The sequence below is a fragment of the Melospiza georgiana genome, chromosome 5 (assembly GCF_028018845.1).
Source record: "Melospiza georgiana isolate bMelGeo1 chromosome 5, bMelGeo1.pri, whole genome shotgun sequence".
NCBI lineage: Eukaryota > Metazoa > Chordata > Aves > Passeriformes > Passerellidae > Melospiza > Melospiza georgiana.
This window is the reverse complement of record NC_080434.1, coordinates 9,193,757-9,219,262: the sequence shown is the minus strand read 5'-3', so window position 1 is coordinate 9,219,262 and position 25,506 is coordinate 9,193,757. Positions and strand designations below refer to the sequence as shown.

The 25,506-nt window shown below is 39.8% G+C and overlaps 2 protein-coding genes across 13 annotated transcripts in view; one reads left to right on the top strand and one right to left on the bottom strand.

Moving 5' to 3' along the window:
* NEK1 (NIMA related kinase 1) overlaps positions 1-3,757 on the bottom strand; it is a 44,144-nt gene extending 40,387 nt beyond the window's left edge. For 6 of the 10 annotated variants that reach the window (XM_058024447.1, XM_058024451.1, XM_058024452.1 and 3 more), the window contains exons 1-4: positions 3,631-3,756; positions 3,180-3,358; positions 592-740; positions 415-511 (exon numbers count right to left, since the gene is read on the bottom strand). In XM_058024447.1, coding sequence (XP_057880430.1) covers positions 415-511; positions 592-708 — 214 coding nt within the window. In that variant the 5' untranslated portion in view covers positions 709-740; positions 3,180-3,358; positions 3,631-3,756. Of the gene's footprint in view, positions 1-414; positions 512-591; positions 741-2,798; positions 2,823-3,179; positions 3,359-3,630 lie in introns of those variants that run through there. The other 4 variants (XM_058024455.1, XM_058024448.1, XM_058024450.1 and 1 more) reach the window with 4 other exon arrangements.
* CLCN3 (chloride voltage-gated channel 3) overlaps positions 3,081-25,506 on the top strand; it is a 59,905-nt gene continuing 37,479 nt past the window's right edge. For 2 of the 3 annotated variants that reach the window (XM_058024459.1, XM_058024463.1), the window contains exons 1-2: positions 3,912-4,019; positions 12,936-13,111. In XM_058024459.1, coding sequence (XP_057880442.1) covers positions 12,952-13,111 — 160 coding nt within the window. In that variant the 5' untranslated portion in view covers positions 3,912-4,019; positions 12,936-12,951. Of the gene's footprint in view, positions 3,100-3,911; positions 4,020-12,935; positions 13,112-25,506 lie in introns of those variants that run through there. The other variant, XM_058024458.1, reaches the window with a different exon arrangement.

The window sequence follows — 25,506 nt, the reverse complement described above, 5'->3', positions numbered from 1 at the left end:
GACATAAAACTGCTCTTGCTAAGTTATCAATATCCAAATTTAGAGTGTAATTTAACCTACACAAATTTAACCTACACAAGCATTCCAGTTGCTAGGGTATATTCAAGGAGACATGCTCTAGAGAAACAAGAGAATATCTTTCATTTAAGTATCAACCAAAACCAATACTATATAAGGTATAGTCATGAATATTTATTTATTTGTTCCCCTTTTTTCCTGAATTACAAATTCAGGAAAATTATTTTTAAATGTGGATGGGAATTCTGAAAAAAATATGGAAAATAACTGAAGTAATAAAGGTATGAAAAATATTGATTAAAGAGAGAAAACTCCCTGACTTTTAGACTATGTGCAGTAAGAAGGGCACAGAGTCACTCAGGTTACTTCAGGTTTTACAGTATTAGTTCACCTTACCTTCAAATGACTCCCTATACAGGACAATATTTGGGTGTTTCATGTTAGCCAAAACAGCAACTTCTCTCCTTGATTCTTCTCTCTCCTTATTTGACATCTTCAGAAGGAAAATAATGATTTGTGAGAACAGAAGTACAAAAAGAACGGCTCAGGAATTTATTAATACCAATTGCTTACCTTAGAAATGTTTATTTCCTTAATGACATACTGCTGGCCATTTTCTTTAGCTCTGACAAGTATTGCTTTCCCAAAGGATCCTTCTCCAATCTTCCGTACTTTGATATATTTATCCATAGTTCTCCTCTTAAGGCATCCTTACTTGAGTACTGGAAAAACAAACCAACAAACACAAAAAAACCATGAGCATGTTTAATTAGGTGTACTTAGTGATTTAACCTGATCATGGTATTTTTCTCTAACTCAAAAGGTTGATCCATTTGTCTCTTCAGTTGACTTTCTGTAAATCATCTACTCTTAGTCTCAACTCTATTTTGGTACATTTTGGCTCATTTGGGCCAACAAGGGCTGCATAACTAAAACCCTGTTCCATCCTTCATTTTGACTAAAAAGGATCTGTTTTGTCTTAAAATAAACCAGTGCAATCAGTGCCAAGGCTTCTGATTCAACTGGCACCAAAACATCATAGAGCTATAGCACCTGATTAAAAATGTTTAGTTCAACTTGGAAGAAACACAATGGAGGCAAGGGGAATTCCCGTGCATTGTTTCTTAAGAAGCACTAAATTCAGCTTTTTATCACCATAATGAAACCAAAAATGGCCTGAATTCAACAGATCCCCATCATGTTTCAAATCATTATTCAATACAGAGAGGAGTGGGCTTAAGCCTGACTGAAAGACTCTTTTCACATTGCATATAAAACATATAATCACAAAATGGCACAAATCACCTATTTTCCATGTACTATCTGACCATTCAGACTACCTCTTCATATTAAAAGGAGTACTCAGGTGAATTTTTATGGTGTTTAAGGTTCTATATTAAAAAATACTTTGGTAAAAACAGGACACTAGGGAGCTGCAAGCAGAAGCTATGGCAATATATAGATGTGTCAGAACAGCACACTGAAAGGGCAAAACAAAGACCAAAGTGACAAATATCCGAGCAAATTCACAGAAGACTAAAAGATTATATTTTTTAAAGCAAAAAGAGCTTCCATAACCTGAGAAAGTTTCTATAAACTGAAAAAGACAGAAGTGTCCTAGAATTTTCTTCACTTAAGCCTCATTTGCAAGAACTAATAGCATTTCTGCTTTGCTGTAGCCAGCTTCCTTCCAACCCTAGTAGCTTAGAGCCAAACTTCACACACATCACAGGTCTCACAATCAGGGTCTCTCCTCAATTTGAGTTTTTTTTTTTTTTTTTTAATAGAATTACCATTTACTAGACACGGATGCTGCTTAACAGGATCTATACCATGAAAGGACACCAAAATTAATAAGCCTGATAAGCATGGCAAGACAAAACAAGAGAGATCTAAAGTAATCTGTTCTGCAAAAGAGGAGATGCAAAGCTTAATAAGATTAAGCATAACTACCAGGAAAGTAAAAAGTTAAAATTACAGGCCTGCAGTGTTTTGGTAAGGTTGTTTTTTATTTTCTAACAGCACATAAAGATAGTTTAATAGGAAGCTGCACTTCTAAACATAAGAAGGTCTTGGTATTAACTTCAATATTCTCTTTCAGGCAACAGTAAAAGCACAGCAGGTGGGATACAATTTGAACCGTGCATGACTCTGCCGAAGTTCTCTTCCTACTCTACTTTATGAAATAACCAGAGTTGCTCCACAGTTCAAACAGCTGCATTAGGCGTAGCTTAGGGCTGCCTCTGCATGCTGCTCCGCTCCGTGCCACTAACAAATGGGCAGTACCCAGCCTTTCCTTTGGGCGATAAGTCACAGTTCAGTCAAAGGGGTGTATCATCTTCCATGAGTTAGATGGCTTATTTTCACATGTGGCAAGGGAAAAACAGGCGTTTAGAGGAAGGGCATCAGCGCTGACAGGGCGGTGTCTTTTCAAGCCCAGGGCAGCAAGTCAGTTCATCGGACACGCAGGAGAGCGGCGCAAGTCACGCCCGAGGCAGCCCGCCCGACCGGAGCGCACGGCCAGGCCAGGCCCGGGCCGGGCAGGGCAGGGCAGGGGCCGGGCTGGGCCGCGCTCCGCAGCGGGCCCCGCCAGGCCGCCGCCCCCGCACAGCCAGAGCAAGCCCAGCACCGGGGCGAGAGGCGCGGCCAGGAACAGCCAGCCCCGGGGCGGCTGGAAGAGGCCACCCGGTACCTGCCCGGCTCCCAGCGGGGCAGGGCGGCCCGGCCCGGCCCCACCCCGCCTCTGCTTTCCCCGCGCCCGGGGCCCCACCCCGCCATACCTGCCCGCCGCGGCCGCGACTGCCCAACCTGGCCTCGCGCCCGGCAAGGCCCCGCCCCCATCCGCCCCTATTGGCGGCCCCGCCCCGCAGCTCGGCTCCCATTGGGCGAGCCCGCACCGGGGCGGGGCCGCGGCCCTGCCCGCGTTAGCGGCACTTCACCCTGGTAACGCGCGGCCGCGGTCACGTGACGGGCGGGGCGCGCGCGGGCGTCAGCGTTTTTGGGGGAAACCCCCCCCAAAACAGCCCCGAGTGTTTCAGCAAGGAGCCGCGACCCACAGCGCCGTCCAGCCCGGCTCCGGCGGTACGTGTCTGCCCCAGGACAGCCCCGGGGCGGGGCTCAGCGGGGAAGCGAGCCGCGGCGGGGCTGAGCGCAGCGCTTACCGGGGAGGGTCGGGCTGCGCCTGTGGCTCCTCCGTTCCCGACTCCAAAGCGCGCCTTAGTGGCACCTATGGGCAAAGAGCCTCGCGATTCACAGCGCGCCTCCTCAGTCCGAGTGCCACAGGGCACGGCGCCCTGCGGGCTCGTTAGCCTCGCACGTAAGCGGACCAGCGGGCATTTTCCTTAGGGAAAGAAAAAAAAAAATCCACCCCTTGACTTGACACGTTTTGGTGGAACTTGCATTCGCTGTGTGTTAAGTGGACCCCAGACTGGCCTCAGCACCTCGGCTGGCAGTACCCAGGAACTCCGTGCTCAGCCCGACACCTGCGTTTTCTCCGCAGGTAAAACCCTCAGGCTCTCGGGCCTCCGCAGCGCCTGGAATTTAGAGGCGCCGGAGTTTAGCCCGAAGCCGAAGGATGCCGCGATGTCCCCGGCTTCACTCTGCCTCCTTTACCTGGGAAACCGCCTCCACCCCGTTCTGAAGCGCGGGGCTGTCCTGCCTCCCCCTGGGCCCTCAACCCGCCCTCGCAGCGAGGGTGCCCGGCACGGGCCCCTCCCGGGCCTCGGGGAAGCCGCGCCCCTCCGGGAGGGCGGGAGCGGGGCCGGACCCGCGCCGGGCGGACCGCGGGAAGCAGAATCAGCAGTGACGGCGATGCTGACCCCGGGGGCCCGACGGGCGCCGATTCTGCGCGCTGGCAGTCCCCGCCCTCCCCGGGCCGAGGGGGCGGTGCCGGGCGGCGGAGCGGCCGCGGGTCCGGGGGCTGCGCCCGTGTCCCGCTGGCTCTCGCGGGGAGGATGAGCCAGCGCCTCCCCGGGGATCAGCGGGCGGCGCCGCCCGCGCAGGTACGGGCAGCGGCGGGGCGGGGCAGGCTCGGGCTCCCCGCGGCCCGGGGACACGGCAGGGCAGCGAGCGGGGCCGAGGCGGCGGGAGGAGGGGAGCGGGCACCCCCGCCGGCCCAGCGGGGCAGCTCCGGCCGGGGCTGGGAAGGGACGGACGTGGTGGCTGCTCGCGTATCCCTCCCCTCGTCCGTGTGCCTGCCCCGAAAGGCCGGGATGAGGGGGGGAATGCCCCGTGTGTTTACCCAGTGTAAATAAACACAGGCTGTTTGCACCGTGTCACCCCATGCCGGTGCTCTTCCGGGCAGCATAGGGAAAGCGGGGGGCTCTGCGGCTGGCAGTGTCCAGGGTCTCCTCCCCTGGATTATTCTGCATGAGTTACTCGCTTTATGTCGGCTCACGGGTTTGGCTGGTAGGGCCGCTCTTAGACAAGGGAGAGAGGTCATAGGCTCTTGTTGGAGCCTCATAATTATATGGGCGTGCAGGTCACTGAGGTTAAAACTGAATATTGAGTGCTTTCTTTCATATTATCTTCCTTCCTTGACCAAAATTCTTCCCTGACCTAGCCAGTACCGTGGAAATGGCTGTAAAACAAGTGTGTATCAATTCTCTCTTGAAATAAATGGCTGTGAATGTGACAGTGGAAAATCGTGTGCTGATAGTGAACTATGTTCTCTGTAGTGTAGTAAATTTGCTGTGTCACACTTTAAAGTACTAAACTAGGTAAAATAGGGCCTTACAACCAAATTTAAAATGTTTCTGGGTCTAACCTATGTTAGAATAGATGCTTAAATATTTTTGGCAACATACTGGTAAATGGTAGGTATTTGGGCATGAGGACTTGCACTTCATTTTTGAGGTTGTGGGACCTCTAAAGCTTCTGGTGCTGAGTTTGTGGAAGAAATTGTCAGGTGAATGTGTGCCTTTTGCTTTTAGATGCTTTTCTTTTTGGTGGACCTGTGAAGGGGTTTATTTTCAGTATCCCTTAGCAACAGAGATACTTCTTTGCAGATACAGCTATTTGACTGAAGGGTGTGTTGGTATGACAGATTTGCCAGCTGTTGCTATCACTTTTGCTAAAATAAGTCTTTCGCTAACTACTGTAAAATTGATGTCTCTTTGGCTGCAAGCAGATGTAAACTTGCTGCAAAGTTGTCAGAGTGGGAAGGACTTCTGCTCTGGGAAAGCTACAGGTAGCTTGAAACTTATAGCTTGACTCTGCATCTCTCTGCAACACATGTAAAAACAGAATTTACATGGTGTTCAGAAAAGTGGAGCTTGTTTCTTGTTTAGTTCTGTTTAATATTGGTATGTGGTATGTCATTCCTAAAAATTCTTTGCCTGATAATGGTAGATGTTATACAGAATATGCATTGTATGTTTCTAGAAACACATTTTACTTGTTGTATTCCAAGGTTTTCTTTGCCCAAAATTTTAAAGTGCCCTCTTTGAGTTGTGTACTATTCCACTGTTCTCTCTGTGATGCAGACTTTCAAGTTAGAGTAATCCTGGGTAAAATTACCCCCCTTCCTCCCTCTTCTCCCCTTGTAGTAAGAACAAGCCTATCCAAATTCTTGACCAGGAAAGACACTTGAAGCTGTTGGCTTTTGCTCTTTGTGACTGCATTGCCCTGAACCACTTTATTTTATGAATTTGTCATTGTTTTTCTCATGACCATGTTTATACTTCCTGTTGTGGTGTCTTGCACACAAACATTTGTAGCAAATTGGTGTTTGAGTAACTTGTGAGTGAAAACCCACTGTGCTGGTTATTCTGTGAACAAATGGGTCTGGCTGTGTTGTATATCTTCTCCTGTTCACTGAATGTACAGTTTAGCTTTCCCCCTCACACACACTTTGCTTTGGGATCTGTGTGTGTGTGTCTTACCTTGAACAGCAGAGTTGCATTCCTTGAGTGTGAGCACTAAAGCTGGGACAACTGTTCCAAGTTCACAATCGTTGCCAAAAGGCATTCTAGGAACATTGTGATAGTTTCTTCCTGCTCTTATTTAGCTGACTTCATATGCACGTGAATAGGTGTAACTGTAAGATCAAGATTTCAGGGTAAAGTCTTATAATAATTTGGCAGTAGGGGTATTTTTAATTTGGTCATACATTAAAAAGGTAGAGTAGAAGCTTGACTGCTGAAGAGATTTGTGCCAGAATTGATCGTGCCAATTTGAGTTAATTTCCTAATTCTCAGACTATTTTGCACGTTCCTAAATTTCTTGCTTTGGCACCTTGAGAGCAGCAGTAACTCAATAAACTCCAAAAGTTGTCAGCAGTGGCAGTGATCATGTGCATGGAACTGTTTTTGTACTCTCCCTGCTTATTTTCCCAAAACTAAGATTCCAGCTTAATGCCTGTGAGCAAGTTCCCAGTTCTGCCCTCGTCGTTGCAGTTGTTCCCTTGTGTCATAACTTCAAAGTGCAGGTTCTGTGTTGTCTGACTGGCCAGAGCTGTTCAGGTGTCAGCTCAGCTTTTTACTGTGCTTGTGGACGAGGAGGCTCTGCAATACAGTACTTTGTGCTTGTGTATATGCCAAGCTTTGCAAACTGAAGATGCTCAGAATAGTAGAAAGTTGACAATTACAAATTTTTAGAGTTAACTTGAAGCTTGTTTTTTGATTTTTGGAAGCCTTTATGAAAAGTCAGCTGAGAGAATAAAGTCTCAACAGAACAATACTCATTTAAATTGACTGTGATAAGAGGTCTGTAAACAGATTTTTTTCTGCTGGAAAATGTGCTTGGCTTTAGAAACATAGAAACTGAAAAATGTAATTTGTTGAGATAGTCATTAATAAATACTAATGAAATAAATACATACTTCATGAACTGATATTTTTTATTATTGGAGAAGGAAGTTGAAGTAATTCATAGGCTTCATGCATAATAGAAAGAATTCTAGGCAAAACTGTTAAAGTGGTTACAAATCAGTTTTCATCTGGAGTACCCTTATTAGTTTGTATTATGTACTAGGTAGTCTTGAGTGTATATTCCTGGAAATGTAAAGAAAAGAGTTTATTACTTCATAGTGGGTACCAGCAGTTACTTTTAATAACTTTCAAAGAGCGTAGTCTGCAGTCAGGTATTTTCCCCTTGAACTTTCTAGGCATTCAGCTGTTTTGTTTCTTAAGCACTTTCCTTAGGCTTTCTAGTTACAGGATTAGATTGTGCTTACTTTGTTGGGGCAAAGGAGGACTAGTAAATGCAAAAGTGACTTAACTTCAGTCCTGAAGCACAGACCCTTTGATAAAAATAACCTTTGCTTAAGGTTAAATAACCTTTGTTATTTTTTCTCCTTTTTTTTGATATATTTTGATAAATTTCTCTAAAAATTTCAGAGGAGCTGAAGTACTCAAATGTGTATTTAGCATGTTCATACTGCAATAAGTACAATGAAGAAATGTTTCCTAATTGAAATAGTAAAAATGGCATTTCACTTCAGTACTTTGTTTTAATTCCAGATAGAGCTACTGGGGTGATTTAATATTTTGACATCCTGCCAGTTTAAATTCAAGTACTTGTTTTCCTGAAAGATAAGTTTGTGTTTGAGTTCCACTTTTATCTCCAAATTAGTGTTCTCTGCCAGATTTCTTGGATTTTGATGTGTTATCTGCAGTTTTTGATCTACTGCAGCTTTTTCCCCTGAGTTTTCCGCTTTTAATTTGTCTCATGTATATGATGGGAAAAAAAATCTGTTCTCCATATGCTTCCAAACACAGTCATTTTCTGATTTTGAAAACTGAATCTACAGATTTCCAGAGTATATCTAGGAAAGAAAATTGAAGATTTCTTTAACTGTTATTTGACTTTTTTTGCTTCTAGTCTTGCAGACAATTTTGTGTTACTGTGACTCTTACGGGCTTAGCAGTTTTCATTTGTTTTGTGCTGAGACATGAATATTCTTTTAACTTAGGCAGTAAAGCTTCTAAGACATCTGAGAAGACCTAACAATCTGTGCACTAAGTGCTTATGTCATTACCACAGTTAGAAAAATCTCAGTTTTTATTCCTAAGAAATTTTAAAGAATGTTTATTTTCTTTGGATAGGTAGAGGATGGATTATTTTTAATAAATTTGATCCATGAACTCAGTGAACTGACCTCATCTCTGTGGTTATATAACAACATATTTAGGATAACTCACCTTCTTTGCAGTCTGTTAGTTGAAAGCCTTTTAGTAAACTACAGGTGATTTTTTTTTTTTTTGTACTATTAAAAATCTCACATGAACCCAGTTTCTTTTTTTCCTCATAAAATACCTACCATGAGTCTTGTTTTTAACTTGATAGCACTGTTGAGCAGTAATTTTCTCTCCAGACATTCCTGTCAGAAACTTGTCTACCATTTGTAGACCCTGATGAAATACAGATAATTTTGGCAATGCCCTTGCCAACGTTTCTACTAGGTTTTACAGCTGAAGAGAGGGGTATTCAAGTAAGGGCAGCTTGCTGTGCATTCTGAACTGCTAACACACTTGATTTAGGAAATCCTTTGCTTTGATGCCATTTGTTAATCTTAACCTTTTGATATTTTTTTTTCCATCTCCTTTAGTTAGAGGTATTTAGTTAGAATATCTGTTTTTATTAAAAAGCTGGAACAGGCTATTAACAGTGTTGTTTATTAACATCAGAGGTTCACAGGTCTCTCTGAAAAGATTTATATATTTATTTCATCCTTTGAAAATTACCACAATGGCCACCAGTAATGGTTGGGAGAGCAGTTTTTAAAAAATTTAGGTGGCTTCTGTGTAGTCAAGCAAAGGATGTCAGCCATGAGCAGAGCCAGGTGTTGATCACAGATCAGTCCCTCCTCACCTCTTATCACTGTTGCTTGAGAGGATCCTGAGCAAGAAGCAAAGTAAGTCTGTTGTCAGCACTCCTGGCCTTGAAGTTTAAATAGCTGTACTTACTGCATCTGCCACTTTATCACTCTGCTACTGTGATGTCTCTCCCTTAATGGGAAGGAAGCACTCAAGATTCATAAATACTCGTAGTCAAAAGGAACAACAAAAGTCAGAGAGTCTGCAAACAGTCAGAAAGTTTTGTTAGTGCATTACACACTTGGCATGAAAGTTGCAATGTTAGTCTGTGTAAGTGCATGGCACTGGGTTTTGGATAAAGGGATAGGGTGAAAGAGAAGAGAGAAAAAGATCACTAGTCCAGCATCAGTACAGCTAATGAGATGTCCAAGGGGCACTCCTGGGCTTCCTGGGGGTATTTTGAATAGATAGGTTTCCTCACCAGGAAGGCAGGTTTCTTGTTTTCTGTGCAAATTACCCATTGTGTGCAGTCCATTTGTTCAGACCTTTCTGGAAATGGGCTGGAGAGCTTCAGGGGTGTGGGATAGTGTTGATCCCTCTCTGCAGTCCGTGCCACACCTCGGGCACGTTCCTGCGCTTGCTCTGTGCTGTGTTGTGCGTCTCTGTTGGAACGAGACCGAGGATGTTTGTCCCGGGGAGTGCTGCCCTACCTCTGCATGGCCCCTTCTCCAGCCAAGCTGCTTCTTTCTCATGTCAGTACCAACAATTGTCTGTTGTTACCAACAGGCCCTGGCTGGCTCCACAGCCATCCAGTTATCGCTGTTGGAGACATACACATTAGCCCTTTATCTTCTGGGATTCAACAGTTGCAAAAACCAAGAGGAGTGCCCAGCCTTTTTTGTTTCTGGTGACCAAAGGGTTGTCACTTCTGACAGAGGACAAGAGATATGTTCCTGTTTACCTGGTGTTTTTTTCACTCCTTTGAAGCTGGAAATGTGTTAGAAGGGAGATTAAGGACCAAGAACCACCAGGGGTCCCCACAAGATTTCACAAGTAGTGGTCCTGTGCCTGTGCTGTGTTTTGGAGAGCTCTATAGGATTTTTTCCTTGATCTCATGGGCTTTATTGTGTCTCTAAAAAAATTTTAATACAGACCTTAAAAATCGGTGGTTACTGCTGTTATTGAGAACATGCTTGGACTAAAGCTGAGGATAGTGGTGCTTTTTCACATTCCAATTTGACAGTCCTGAACAATATTGAACTTGAACGAAAGTGTCTGAAGGATTCTCAACTCAGGTGTAACCCTGAGTTTAGGAATCTGTGCACATAGTTAGGGACTGCTCAGTACATTTTTCTGTAAGTTGAAGAAAAGTAGTATGATTAACGAGATTTCTGGTGATGTGTAAAAGCTCTGCTCCATTGTATAACCCTCAGATGACTTCAACACAAGTCCACATTAAAAAGGAGCAAAAGCCTTTAGAAACAGTAAAGAAACACTGCTGTAGTGTCTTTTCATCAAACAGAAAATTACCTAAGATTGAACAAACAGAAGTTACATTGTCTACAATGGAAACTGCAGTCATAGTTCCTGCCCTTCAAAAGAGGAGGATGGGTTTTACCTTTCATTTGCCTTAACAAGTTGCAATGTTATTTCTCATCTGAATGCGATCACAGAAGGGACACCAGAGATTTTTTTTTTTTTTTTTTTTTTTGTTAAGGGAACTCTTGGTCTTTTCTTTCTTGGATTGAATATTTACACCTGTAGGTACTGACCCATTGGTTTAAAATTAGTACTGTATCTTTCATGTATTTTAGGCTTGCTTCAAAGCAGCAGTCATGGACATAGTTCTTTACTGTGATTTGACTAAGGACCAGTACCTGCCTGTGAAGCTGAAGCTTTTGAGTCATACTTGCTTTCATACTTAGTTCAGGTTCATGCTAAGGGATTATGTGGTTAGCTTTTCTTTTTTTTTCTCTCCTTCTTTTTAAACTGTTGGCTGAAAATCCCTCCAAGACTTTACCATTCATGGCTGCTTGTTACTTACTGTACCTGTGCAGGAGACTACTCTTCACCTCTGATAGCAGTTTTTTCTTATGTATCCATAAATGGGGTTAGTTTAGTAAGCTTAAGTTGGAGTTTTCAGCTAATCCAGCCAGTTTGGGTGAATGCTGTTAAAGTATTCACATTAGTAACTTGGTAAATGTGAAATGCCATTAAAAAGTACTCCCATTAGTGACTGGGTGTGAAAGAAGCAATGCCTTCCATCAGGTAGGCTGACATCTTTCTACCAGTGGGTATAATTCTTCAGCTGTCACAATATGGGTAGCCATAATTTTCCTGGTTATGACATTTTAGGGAGTGGAGATGCAGTGGTTTTGAATAATTTATACAAACTAAAGTCAATGCCCTTAATGTTTGTCATCATATGACCAGGAGCATGAGTTCGCTATTCATCCGGTGGTTATACTCTCAGGTTTTATTGGTTTTATTTGGTTTTTTGTTTTTTTTTTTCTTTTCTTTTTTTTTTTTTTTTTTTTTTTTTTTTTTTAAGCTAAGGAGATAAAAAGAAGTATCAAAATGTGTATTTATTATAGGTTCTGCTTTTGTGAAGATCAGGTCTATAGTGATGATATTCTCTACTGGTATTTGTCATATAAATGAAGAAAGTTTTCAGGCTGTTGTTATATTGTTTTTAACTAAGATTGTTAAGATTCAGTAGAACATAAATATGAATACTGAGAGGTTTTGTTGCTGTTTTAAAGCTAAGACTGTGCTTTACAAATATTATCTTTTCATGTGGTTGTCAATGTTCTGTTCATATTTGAGTAGGTCTCTTTCCTCCATGCATGTTGGTTTTATTTTGGAAGCAGCTGTGAATGAAACTAATCTAAGCTTTACCTAAGGATATTTTTGGAAACTGACTTTTTGTCTTTATTTCAAGGCACTGGGAATCTACTACATAAGCTCTCTTTTTTTTTGTTTGTTTTTTTTTGTATTAAAACTCAAATAGCTTCAGTTAACTGGCAGAATTTTTCAGCAAATTGCTCTTTGGTTCCTGTCACCACTTTTCTCTCCTATATTCTTATGTGTAAAGCTTGTGTTGATAATTTTCATTACATCTCTCTTTGCTTCATGGGTGCACAGCATTTTCACTAAGTGCTGTACTCTAGTAGGGTTTGTTGGAAGATGTATGAGAGAGGGCAAATGACCTTTTAGCTTAGTAGTTAGTACTGAACAGAAAAATTGAATTTTACACTGATTTTTTAAGTAATTTTAAGTAATTTTTAAGTAATTCTTAGTTTAAAAAAGAGTTCTTTTGTTAAGATAAATCATTCTTGATTTTTATTGGTTTGCGGTTTTTTGTGTTGATTGTGTTTGTGGGGTTCTTTGTTGTTGGGGTTTTTTAGTTGTTTTTGATTTTGAACTATTTAAAGCAAATTTGTAATCTGGAAGAGTACTTTAAAGTTTTCACTCTACCTCCCTTCTGGGAAAATAACAAGCCTTAGCTGCCTTTTTTGTTTTTCCTTTGAGATACAGAAAAGTGTTTTTGTGGGATAACAGAGCACATTCTGGAGATTTACTGATTGCTTGGATCAGCTGTCAGCAAATGTCTTGTAAATCTGGGTTTTTACTGGCCTATTTTGCCTTTTCCATAGGCATGTCTCTGCACTGGAAGTGGTTCCCTCAGCTGACTCGCTTCTGTGCTTGACCTTTTAGTTGTAGAGCTTGAAAGAGGGGGGCAGGATGTCTGACGTTGGAGAGCAGAAAGTGCCTGTGGTACCAGACTGCAGAAAGCTGCACAGCCTTACATGCTTTTTCTGCTGTTAATGTAGCTGTTTGTTCACTGTTCTCCTTTGCCAATGTACTTCCTGCCTGCACTCTATTTAATTAGATTTTGCACTATATGCTATGCCCAAGTGCTCATTGCTTTCTTTGCTCTCTCTAGTCATAACAGGTAAGATATCCTGCTTTACTCTCTGTTCTTCTGTTTGGTTGTATTTGTTCTGTATTGCTGCTACCTTTTTGTAACTTGTAGGAGTACTGTCACCATAAAAAGTTTTCTCCAAAGCCTAAAATACTCTTGTTTTATTTTGATACAAATTTCATAGTGTTTTTTGGCTATTCAAATAGGAAATGACTTGTTTTTGTGTATACATACAGGTTCTAAAGCAGCTAAATGGAGTCTGAGCAGCTGTTTCATAGAGGCTACTATCGAAACAGTTACAACAGCATAACTAGTGCAAGCAGCGATGAGGAGCTTTTAGATGGAGCAGGTGTAATTATGGATTTTCAGACCTCTGAAGATGACAATCTCTTGGATGGTGATGCATCCATTGGTAAGTTAATCTCAGCCTGAAAGTTTCTCTGGGTTGTGTTTTTATGTGTGGTTTGTTTTTTTTTTTTTTTTTTTTTGTTGGTTTTATTTTTTTTTTGGTTTTATATGAGCAAGTCTGACCCTTTTCTGTTAAGCTAATCTGTCCTTCAGAGAGAGGCTTTCAACCTAAAAGGGGTTGAACATTCTTCTGTGTGCTTGCCTAACAATTACACTGTGTGGGATGACTTCTGATCCAGGGCAGATATTAACATGCTGTGACAAATGAAAACTTGCTGTCAAGTAAAAGGATGGCTATTCTACAGGTACCTGGTCTTTCTTCTCTGCAGTGGGAGTTTGGAAGTCTCAATGTCTCCGGTGTTTCTTTGATGCAAAAATTAACAGGCTGTTTTAATCATTACTTCTAGAGATGAATCTCTTCTGATTCCTTCTGCTTCACCTCTGTAAAGCAGAGGCAAAAGCCAAAAGTAGGAGTGTTGTTAGAAGCAACAGAAAACACAGTGCGAGCTGAATTTTTGACTAGATAAAAAGTTGTTAAGAAAACTTTCTACAGTGTACACTATAAAGGCACTGAAGGAATACAAAGAAGAAAGAACTGGGAAGCTCTTGTTTTTTAGTTTAAGAAAACAGTTCAGGCAGTGAAAGTGTTAATATTCATTTAGCAATAGTCAAAGAGGTGAACTGAAGGAGGGAAAGAAAGTAATTCGTGTTAAAGATACTAAACTTGGTTAAATGTAGACTCTGGTCACTTCCTCTCACTTTGTTTAAAATCAGCCTCTGCTTCCTGTATTTTTTGCTTTTTTACTGTCTTTTCCTTTTCTCTCATTAGCGTTTCATTGTTTTCCTTCCCTGCAGTGTCTTTTCCTCCATATATTTTGCCTTTGCTGCACTTAGCAGTTGGATTTTGGCACTGTACTAGATGGTTGTGCCATATCATTATAAGCATCCTTCTCACCTGTATTCCTTCTTTCTAATTAGATATCTTGAATGTGCAGTGCTTTAACTTCTATACCAATACAGGTATCACAAGCCAGCACACCTTCAATCTACATATTCCTTCTGGCACATTACTTGGAGAGCACCAGCATGCTAAAGTCCAGTGCTTAAGAGCTGGGAAATTATTAGGTGAACAGCTAGCTTCTGTGTATAATTCTTTATTCTAAGTATCTGGCACTTCTAATAAAGTGAGTGCCTTGCTTGTCTATCATAATATTTACAACCTGTACTGAAAGCTATTCTGAGGCTATTCCAGTTATTGCTCATAAAAATAATTTCCATCACTTCAAGAATGAAGGAGAAATGAGTTTACAGTAAAATAAATAGTTTCAGAACCACTGTTCTGCCCTTTACTTGTTGTGAAATCAGATCCATAAATTGAGTCCAAACAGATGAGGTGGTTGTTTTGTTTGCATTGTCAAAATCAGTGCTAATTGCTGCACGTGCCAGCAGCTCCCATCTTGTTCTAACACTGAAGTAACAGAATGTGGGTTGGTACATAAATATGAATGTATTTTCTTTCCTGGAACTTTAATTTTTTGCTAATGACTTCCCTGCTTGCTCCAGTTCTGGACTCCCTGTAAGAGGCAGCAATAAGCCCTATTATTTTGTTTAAGTGAATGGTGATTTATGTGTCTCCATACAAGGAAAATGTTTTATTGTACAGCAAATCATAATAAATATCTTACTGGTAGATCAGAATCTGATGTTAGTTTACTTTTTTGGGTGATAAGAACATACTTAGAAAAATGTTACACATAAACTTCCATTCAGGAGGTGAACATCTGTGTTTCTCATTCCTTAGGTGTCCAAATGAGGTGTTTTTTCTTCTGTGTTTTTTATACAGCAAATCTCATTGACAAGATAAAACAAGGGCTTTCTTACATGTGCCCATTTTGTAATTCTTGCTTAGGATCATTATTATTACTATTATTTAAATACACTTATTCTTTTGCCATATTTTTGTTCCATTAAGTCCAAGTACAGATGGATTCAATATGGACAACATGGAACATTTCTCACCTCCTGAGGAAGGGCAGGACCCCCCCAGTAACTGGAAGATTACACACTTCTCAGCACTGCAGCCCTCCAGAGCATGATGTGAATGCAGAGGCCTCAGGTCTAGCTCTGTGCTCTAGCAGGAGAACCCTGCCAAAATCAGGATCCCCTATTTAAAAAATATAGTGTGCTTTAAGTCTGTGGGACTGGAAGAATTTATAAGCCTGGTATCTTAGCAACATTAGCAAAATGGCAACAGTGTTCAAATGATTGGGGAAATAATGTGGATAAATTGAAAGCTGCATAGCTGCAGAATGTAAGCTTGTACAAATGGGCACAGACGTGAATTTATGCAATCTGCATAAGTTGCCATGGACAGTAGAGTGCACATCAACATTTTACAGTTTATGTATTAAAATATAGAATTGCAGATTTTTAAAAAAGCAAGACTATGCATTGAGGAGAAAACAAAGGATTAAGAAATAGTCTTTATCTTCTTTTTTTCAACTAATGAAAATGGAAACATAAGTTGCACATATATGATGTAGAGAAATGTCTAACAATGTGGAATTTCTAAAGTAATTATAGTCTTTCCCCCTCATTCAGAGCTAGTAAGTTAACAGAAAAAGTCTGCTTATTTCACTAGGCTTGCTCAGTCCCTTGGCTCTCAGGACATCAATTCTGTAAAGCTGCACTGTACTGCTATGCACATTACCACTCACATTAAGCACTTAAATGAGATTTAGAAAGCCATCAAAGCCCTTACACAGTGGTGAATATGCCTTCTGTTGAAAGCATGTGGAAATTGGATGATGTTGGGAAAGAAAGCTAACCTCATATACTTCTTATGTGGGAAATTCCTTGATACTATATTGGACTAAGCAAATGAACATTAATTGAAATGAGTGATCAGAAACTCCGGTCACCTGGACTCTTAGGTTTCTTTAATATTTAGTTGATAGCAATTTGTCTTTTTAGAATCATCTTATTTGGAAGGTTGTGGATAGTTCTCTGTTGGGTAATCACCCTTATATTAAAACTGATGCTGTGCAGCAATCTTGCTTTTCTTAGCACCATTGGAAAGCATGCATGTGACTTGTCTCTGTGTCTCGTATGAGAAAAATACAGAAATTGTGATGATGTAGCATTGTAATCCAAATACACATATATGTATAGTAATTATATATGTACTATGCCTGTTATGCTTCCTGGTAGCTGTTTTCTTTGCAATCCTACAGATTTTCAGTGGCAGTGTTATAGAGAACAAGTAGGTATTATGAAATGGTGAATTCGTTGAGCGTAGTGTATTTTAACATGCTAAATAATTACATGGCCATGCATGTGGAGGCTTGGATGGCCTGTACCAAAGCCCTGCCTTGAAGGGATGCTGCCTGTCATCCTGTCATCCCAGATGTCTCCATGATTTTTCTCAGAATTAAGGGCTGTTTGTATGATAAGAGAGGACTGCATCAGTTTTGACTGATTTTTATTTAAGTGAAGGGCAAGCTCAGTAGGAGGTGGGTTTTTGTACTGTTAGACTGCAGTTTTTTCAAGGCACTTTCTGAAATTAGATGATTAAACCTTATTTGCAGTAAAAATGGTTTGCTAACAAATGACCTCATTGGTGTTTACATCCCGATGTACTTTGATCTGTTTGTGGGAATCTGAGTCCTGAATGAGCTTGCATTGTTCTTGATAGCTATAAAGATTCCTGCTTCAGCTGAAGGAGCTTAGTTGCTTATATTGTGAGTTCAGTGTGGAGACAGTTTACAATTTGACATATGGTGTTAGCATAAAATTGGCAGTACTTAACCTTAGTATGACAACCTGTAAACTGGTAATTCAAAAGCTGCTGCTCCAGCCTCTGCTCTCCTCCTTGCTACTATCTCATTGCTGCTAAAAAACAAAGTATGCCAGCAGGTCATAGTGTACAACTCCGTATCTCTCCTAAAACCTCCTTAACCATGATTTGGAGTCCCTTGCCTAAAGACAGAGACCTAAACAATCTATTTTTGGTGCCTTAAATACCGACACAAAAAATCTTATAGTAGTGAACTAATATTATGGCCTTATTTGAGGAATGCAACTTTCAGCAAGAGCAGGCAGTTCAGTACAATCAAGGCATTTGTACCACAGCAGGGGGTAATGTTTTGAGCAAGAGCTAGTTATCTTTTCCAGCAACATGTGAATGTTGTTTCACATGTATGCTTGTTTCTATTTAGCTATTGCTCTTTATAAATAGAAGGAAGAATACAAAGAGAAGAATAAAATAGCTTACTGTTCCTGTTGTATTCTTTATATGTAGAAATTGCATTAATGGATTCTTCCTATTGTTCACAGCTGATATGAAGAAGAGCCTTTGAAGTAATTTTGCACCTTTGGCATTGTTCTTATTATCCATTCATTACATTCATGTGTTATAAAACTGACTTGACTGAATAGTTATTAAGACAGTTTGAAATATCACTTTCCTGAGTTACATACAGAGTATTTTCCAAGTTGGCAATATTTGCATTAAAGAGCTCATTACCACTGAGCTGTAAGAAGTGTATTCACCCCCAAATGATGCCATACAGTTCAAAGCATGAGATAACATGACTTGCTGTGATCACAAGGTCAAGCATGAGGCACAGCTAATTGATAGAATGCAATGAAATTAAATTGTCAGTAACTAGTTATAATTTACTTTTTTTCTGGTGGATTGTAGTTAGGCTGCACACATTTTGCCCATGTTTCATAGTACTAATGCAGCTAAACACCAGATATCTGATAGTATCAAACCATGATTTCTTCTACTTTTTTTATTAATAATGCATGAAGTTGATTTTGCCCACCTCTCTTGAACAGAAATTGTTATACATTATGTTTAAATGTGTAACTGGGCTAATTAACAAGGTTCTTCTTCAGGGTTTTAAAAATTATTGTCAACATCCCTTCTCTTCCCCCGCCACTTCCCCAGCTGACTGGAAGATTCTTAGTTTAAGGAAAAAAAATGTTTTGTCTTAGCTATGGGATGTCATTATAAAATGAGTGAATTTCAGTGAGTATCTGTTTATTATGCTAGTGGTTTCCTGAACTCTAATGTTTGTTTGGTTGGGTTTTTCTTTGTAGTTATTGTCCAAAATGTAAATTCAGTTGGTGTTGTTGTAGTTGAACAGCCTGTAATGGTGTTATAGCTAGACAGTTAGATTAGGCATTAGGCTGTCTGAGGGATGGAAATTACAGCAGTGTGGACGTAGAGTTTTAGTAACCAAGTAGTTTCTTGTTCTTTTATATGTTTGAAAACAAATAATTATCATTTCCATATCTCATAAATACCATGGTCAGCTCTTTGAGGACTTGTCAACCCTACTAACAGTCTTTGAATGGTCCCACTGGTCCTTCCTGCCAAAGATTTATTCAGCACGTGAGCGTGATGCTTTGGAAGAAGATGAATTATAGTACTAATAATCCATTCTTTCCTTCTTTCTGATATTATATAATTTTGTTGGCTTCCTTCTGCAGCTCTCCTGAAGTGGTTAAAGCACATTGGCTCTGTCAGCAGGTGCTGCTGAAGAAGTTGTTCCCAACTTGACAGCTTGGTGTAGTGTTAGTATGTGTATGTCCCTCTCCCAGACAAACGGTGTGAACAGTGTCAAGTGGAGGAATGAAAACAGAGGAATTGTGATGGCATATATATAGAAAGATGAGTCTGAAATTTAAAAGAAAATAATTCAGTATAATATGTCTATAAAATCCTTAGGAGCTAAATAGACAAAATTTTATACAGATTTAATAATATTTCATTTATTCATTTTAGTCTTGATTTGTTCTCTCAAGTTAGCCAAAGAAGGCAGATAGGATTTTCCCCAAATTGATGTTGGGCTGTACTCTCGTTTTCTGCCTTTGAGAATATTCTTGCTTACCAGCATTTTAAAATGAAAGCTTTTCATGTGCTTGGATTAAACAGAAATATTATTCTGAAAGAGGATATCATGATATCCCTGAAACATGAGAAAAGCTGTACTAAGTCAAATCACAAAACTACCTAGCTTAGCATCCTGTCTCTGGCAGGGGTTAAAAGTTAGTGCTTAAGGAAGAGTAATAACAGGGTAAGAGATAGGCACCACAGTACTTGTAGAGCAGTTTTTGCCTAGCTGATGGCCCCTCTTGTCGAAGTGGTGGGTTTTAATTTTAGTCTTTATCAGTGTATTTTTCTTGAACTGAGCTTTTCTCACAAATGCAATTCTTTAGCACCCAAACCATCCCTTGCAGGCTCTCATAGCTTAGCTATGTTTTATGTAAAGCACCACCTTCTTTTCTTTATTTTGAACCTAAATCCAGGTATAAATACTACTGAGAGCAGATATAAGTGCCAGAGTCTTACTTAGGTGAACACTGGCCCATGTGTTAGCATGGGCTGACACATGGATCTCCTTGTCACTTACCCTTGTGTGGCATAAGTGCTTAAGCTCTCTTTTGGGTTTTTTTTTTAGTTATCATCTACAGTTGTAACTGCAGAAAATATTTCTGCTGATACAAAAAGTTTTAGGGGGTATTATTAGCTTATTGAAGTGAAATTGCTGTTGATAGGAAAAGGTTTGATATGAAACTAGGACAGGGTGACCTGAAACTAGGATTGTGGTGCCAAATACACATACCCTGATAAGCCTATCATGCAGTGGCCATACGCATGTAGAAACTAACAAGGATTAACACATGAATTATGTGATGCTGTCACTGTTATTAGAACAGATGGTGAAAATTTTATTTCCATTGCTACTTATTTTTTCTTCTCCTCAGTTATGTCTTTTTCAGGTTGAGGTCTTCTTATGTGCTTGATCCAACCTTGTAGCTATCCCATCCTTTGGATCTTCTTCACTGCCCCTTTCTGAGGCCTTTCTAATATCTCTAATTTTAGGGAGGGATCAGAACTTCACCCAGCATTTGGAGGATGGGCATGTCCTAGAAATTGAGTAAGTTTATTCTGACCACTACTTAGTACTGAGCCCATAGTTTAATGGAATTCAAAATATGCCTGGCATAATGTAGTGTTATATATTAACAACATCCAGAATTGCTGTTGACACTATGTTCACAAAGCCTATTTATTTATGAAGAAGATGTAATATTCTTAAAGATAGAAGGTATGCCTAATGTATATATACATTTATATATATGTGGCTGTTGTGGTTTAGGAGTGGTACTCCCCAGTTTAGTTCTCCACTGAGACATTCCAAACCATGCTGCTTGCTCCACCTTCCCCCCCATTCCTGCCACCTCTGTGGGTGGCTGAAGAGGAGAATTGGAGGAACAAAAGACAAAAATCATAGCTTGAGATAAGAACAATTTAATGGAAACAGCAATGGGATAAGAAAAAGAACAGTGACGGCAACAATAGTGATAAAAAATGTGTACAAAAAAAGAGAATGATTCACATGCAAAAATTCTCACCTCAGAGCCTGACCTGACTGCACCCTACTGCAGCCATGTTTTCCCAACTGGAAAAGAATGTTTTTCTTGGAAATTAGAGTGAGTCCCATATCCCTGCCCCAGCCATGGTGTGAGGTGCTATGGAATAACAACACAGTGTCTTGGTCCTGGCCCTCCCACTGAGTGGGGCCAGAGCCAGGACAGTGCTGTGCCTAGGGAGGAATTTTATCCCCTTAATATGCTTCTAACACCACGTTGGAAATAGTGGCCAACAGTAAACAGCCCTAAAACAGAATAAGGGCAATGGAGCAGATAAGACCTAGATCCTTAAATGCATCTAGGTAAGAGGAAAAACAGAACAATCTCTGCAGTAGAATTTTGGCTAGTCTGCGAAAGGGGAGAAGTGAACTTCAGGGAAGGATGCCAAATCTTCCTGGTGATGCATTGTAAGTACAGCTTTAGCAAACTGGAATGTGAGAACACATATGCAAAGGTGAAAATGCAGCAGTACTTTTTTTCTTAGTAAAAGCCTATCCTGTAAACAAAAAGTACAGAAAAAAAAATAGTAGTAGTTAAGAGGCTCTTAGAGAATCAGAGAGAGCAATTTGTTTGTAAAAGATAGCTTGCTTTTCTTCCAAGTCCTCCTCACATGTTTAATACAGAGAAGTATATATTTCTAATTACAGTGTAAAACAGATAAATTAAAATAAAAAACACCAAAAAAAACAAACCAAAAACCAACTAACTAGCCAGAAAATAGCCCCAAAAATAAGAAAAAACCCAACAAAACAAAAAACCCCAAACAAAACCCCAAAGACTAAAAAGACTGATATGTACCTCTCACACCTGGTAGCTATATGTAGTCTGTTGATGTCAAGTTTTTTCTTCCAGCCTCACTGGGTTACACATTAAGTAGTGTTAGAGGCAGGCCCAGAAAGAAGTGGAAAGAAAATGGAGAGACTAGCCTTGCTTTTGGTGTTTTGGGCCAAGATGTCAAACTAGTCTTTAGGGACCAAACTTTTCTTTTTCTGCCCCCCAGTTTATTTTATTATTTCCCCCTTTTTAAGTCAATTTTTTCTTCTGCCCTGAAGTTTTGTGTGGCAGTGGGAAACTTTTACTGCTGTTTCCCTGATGGCAGTGGAGGTTCAACTTCCCTGAGGGGAAGTCAGTCTCAGAATTGATTACACAACATGCTTTTGGCTATATGACCTGTTCTGCTGCATTCTGTTTGCTGGTTGGGTTTGACTTCAGTTACCACCTTCTGTGTCTGGACAATGAATAAAAGCACCATTGGAAGTTATACAAACTTTAGGAGTATAATACAAAAACCTGTGGTCAGCCAGTAAAAAGTGAGTTTATTAGGCGAGAACCTGAACTAAATTGTTCTCTGGTGGGCGAAATGATTGTGAGCAAAATTAAGTAACAAATTTGTAGGAAAGCGATTACAAAAAAAGAAACTGTGATTAAGAATCTGGTTTTGCTGTATAATAAAATGGAAATAGGGAAAAATCTTACTGTGTATTACTGCTGTGCACATTCTTCTGGGTTTTTTTTTTTACTTCTGTGTTTTGCTTAAACCCCATCTTCCTTAAACTACTCAACAGCACATGCTATAAATTTGTTTTCTTCTGCTTTTACATTATATTTGGTCTAAAATTTTTCGTTTTGTTATCTGTCTGCCTTATTGAGGCTTTTGATGAGGTGATAATGTAACAGAGTCTTCTATATATAGCCTGATACACTGATAAAGGATAGAATTCTATACACTGCCAATGAAGGAATGAAGTACAAGACTCTAATTTATAATGCTTCAAAATAATTTATCCTTGCTTTTTACTATATATCAGTCTGAAGCTATGTATAACTGTACTTTTTTTTCACTCTCTTCCTTCCCTCCCCATTTTCTGTGATTGCTTCTTTTTATATCATCCTGGACCATGTCTGGGAATTAGAACTGAGAGAAGAGTGCTTGTCCTTTTATCATCTTTCATATTCTCACAGAAGGCTCTGTGTGACCCATCTGAGAAAGTCGTATGGTTTTATGCAGAATGAACAAAGTCAGGCTGAAGGGGCTGCAAGATAATAAACATTAAGAGAAGTCAGTCTGGTAGAGGGGTTAGACCTTCACTTAATTTGGCTGCATGGTTTGAGAAAAGGGTTAATGAAAGAAGAAACTGGGAGAAAAGGTATGAGAGTAAAGCTGGAAGGAAAAGTAATGATGAAGTACAGAGGGTTTTGAGACATTTTATATATACTTTGGGCACTCTGTTGTAAACAGATGCTTGCCCCCCTTCAAGAGAAGGTACGTATGAGTTAAATTCTTTTTAGAATGGTTGCAGATGGTAGCTACTTTGGTGAGTGCTCTATATGTAGCATTTTTTAGGAGAACATTATCTTCTAGCTCTGCTGAAAGAGAAGCTTTAGTTTTGAATAATAATAGGAAAGAAAATGACAGTTGAGAATCACCAAAATCTTTTGCATCAGTCACACTAACATTTGTAATTATCAGTCACGTTTTTGGCATCTGTTTTTATGCTGATTAAACCATTCAGCATCCCAAAACTTACATTTGTAATTTCATAAAAGACATGATTTTAATTTTCATTATCTGGTACGACAAAGTTACACAGTCTGTCACCAAAACAAAGTAAGTAATTGGGAGAAGCAAGAGCATGTTTATTTTATATGTAGCACCGTGCTTGGCTGTCTTCTTTAAACCTTGCTTACCTTTTAATATGAAATGGTGGGAAGTGCTTCAGAATTAAGGTCTTCCCTCCAGCAGGCTTGGGTAAGCAGGCTGTCATACCTCTGTGGTACTTCCCTTCTTTTCATTGGCCTTTTGTCCCTTCAAAACATATTTCCCTGGGTGTAACTGATTTGAATAACCTCTGACTTGTTTTTATATTGTCACATACTTTGCCTTGAATGTGATTCTTTCCCTAAACCAGAAAAGACCAAGTGTGGAGAGAGGATAAAAGTGCCTTTTGTCATTCTTACTATGCCTTAAAGGTGTGTCACCTATGCACATTCCAGTATTTTCAGAACAATGGACTTCTGCAAAGACAGGTGCATCTAAGTTATGGTTAACCACAGCCTGTGCCTGCAGAGAACAATGGGAGCACTCCAATGTGTGAAGTTATTTGGCATGGAGGATTTCTGGGATTGAGACCTAGGCTATAATTACTGCAATGACATTTGGAAAACAAGCTGCTATACAAACCTGCTGTTTACATGTGAGCTGTTCTATGTAGTAAATTGGCAATTTGAAGGGGCTCTCAGCCACTTAAAATAAGGGTATTGTTAAGCTTGCTTTAGGCCTTACAACAAGTGTTCATAATACTTTGTAATACCCAAAATACATAGTTAGCTAGAGACACCATTTAAATTACTATAATTTTGGAATTTGCAATACTTCACAACAGCAATAACTGACACGCTCTTTGGAATATAAAGTTGTCAGTTCAAGCTATGCACTTTTTCAGATCAGGTAGAAAAAGAGTAATTTGGAAAGATTAAATTGCATAGGTGTTTAGATATTTACAAAGAAAAAAGACTGCTTATCATGTTAGTATGCATAGTATCTTTCTTTCTTAAGAAAACCAAAACAACACAAAAACTAAAATCACCTTTCATGGTATTGCAGGAAAGGCAGTACACAGTGATGATGGGTATGAACAATGAGAACACAAGCTGCTGGTAACTGAGAAGGGAAAATGACTGCTCTGCTTTTTAAGAGTAGACAAAGGGCTGTATTTGGCAGCCAGTCTATAAGCAGTGACCTTTGAAAGCTGAATACTTTTTTAGTATTAGCTGGACTCTTGAAATTTCATGTAGCAAATATGAAGTCATCTATTTTTCACTGCAGACTTCTTGTTATGACTTTCCCTCATACCTACAGTTGATCAGATATACTCTTGAACAAGTTATATCCCTCACCTTTTCCACCTCAAACTGGATTTCAATCTTGGGCAGAAATTTTGCATTTGCCTTAGTCCAATGAACTGGTTTAGGCCAACAAGTGAGCCATTTCTTTGCTGTGACTGATTTTTATTATCAGTTTTAAGACATTCCAGAATTTCAGTAATCATATCAAACTCCTAAAGTAGAGATGATCTTCCAGACTTTATTCATGCAAGTCTTTTATATCCTTTATTTCATATTCTCTCAAGTATGAAGTTGCATTTATAGTGTTGTCATATAAAATCGACATATAATAAATGCATTAATGGTTCATTCTGTAATAATTCTTGCTTCAGGTTACAGAAACTGTTGTATTTCTTCCTGCTGTGAATGACTTTTTATTTAGAACCTTACAATAAGATTACAGACTACTTCCAGGTTCTGTTGAGGTGACTAATTAAGAATGTTCAGGGATTTCTATTGTATTTCTCTGGAAATAAGGGATAGGAATAATTTGAAGTTAAGAGGTGCTTAAGTTTGTCTTTTCACAGGCAAAAATAAATGGTGGTAATGGCTCTTAAATGGCATAATAGCTCTTAAAGATTTGCATGTGCAAGATGCTAAAGATTCTGGATTTTTTGTTAAAAAGTTTGTGGGAGGCCACTCTTAAAAAAGCATTTGTTTGTATAGGTGATAGCAAATGGAGCTGTCTTTTAGAACTGACTGTCTGTGGCTCAAGGGTTCCCTTTGTCTTGGAGATAAGGTAGTCTTTAAGATTTTGAAACACATTTTGCTATATGCTCATTTTCCTCCCTTTTTCTCACTTGTTTTTCCACCTATAGAGATGGCAGCATTTTCTCAATGTTTGTATCAGAGACATATTTTTTAATATTTACTATATTTACAAGCCTATGAAGTAAACGTAACATTTCTTTATGTCCTAGTCTGTCCTCAAAATGATCATTTGCAGTACACAGCTTGTAACATTGGCTTATAAGAGAAATTTCTTCCCTAAGAATGTATATGGAAAATTTTTTAAGAAACGAATACATTTGAAAACTAAAATAACTTATTCACACAGAGGTGCAAAGA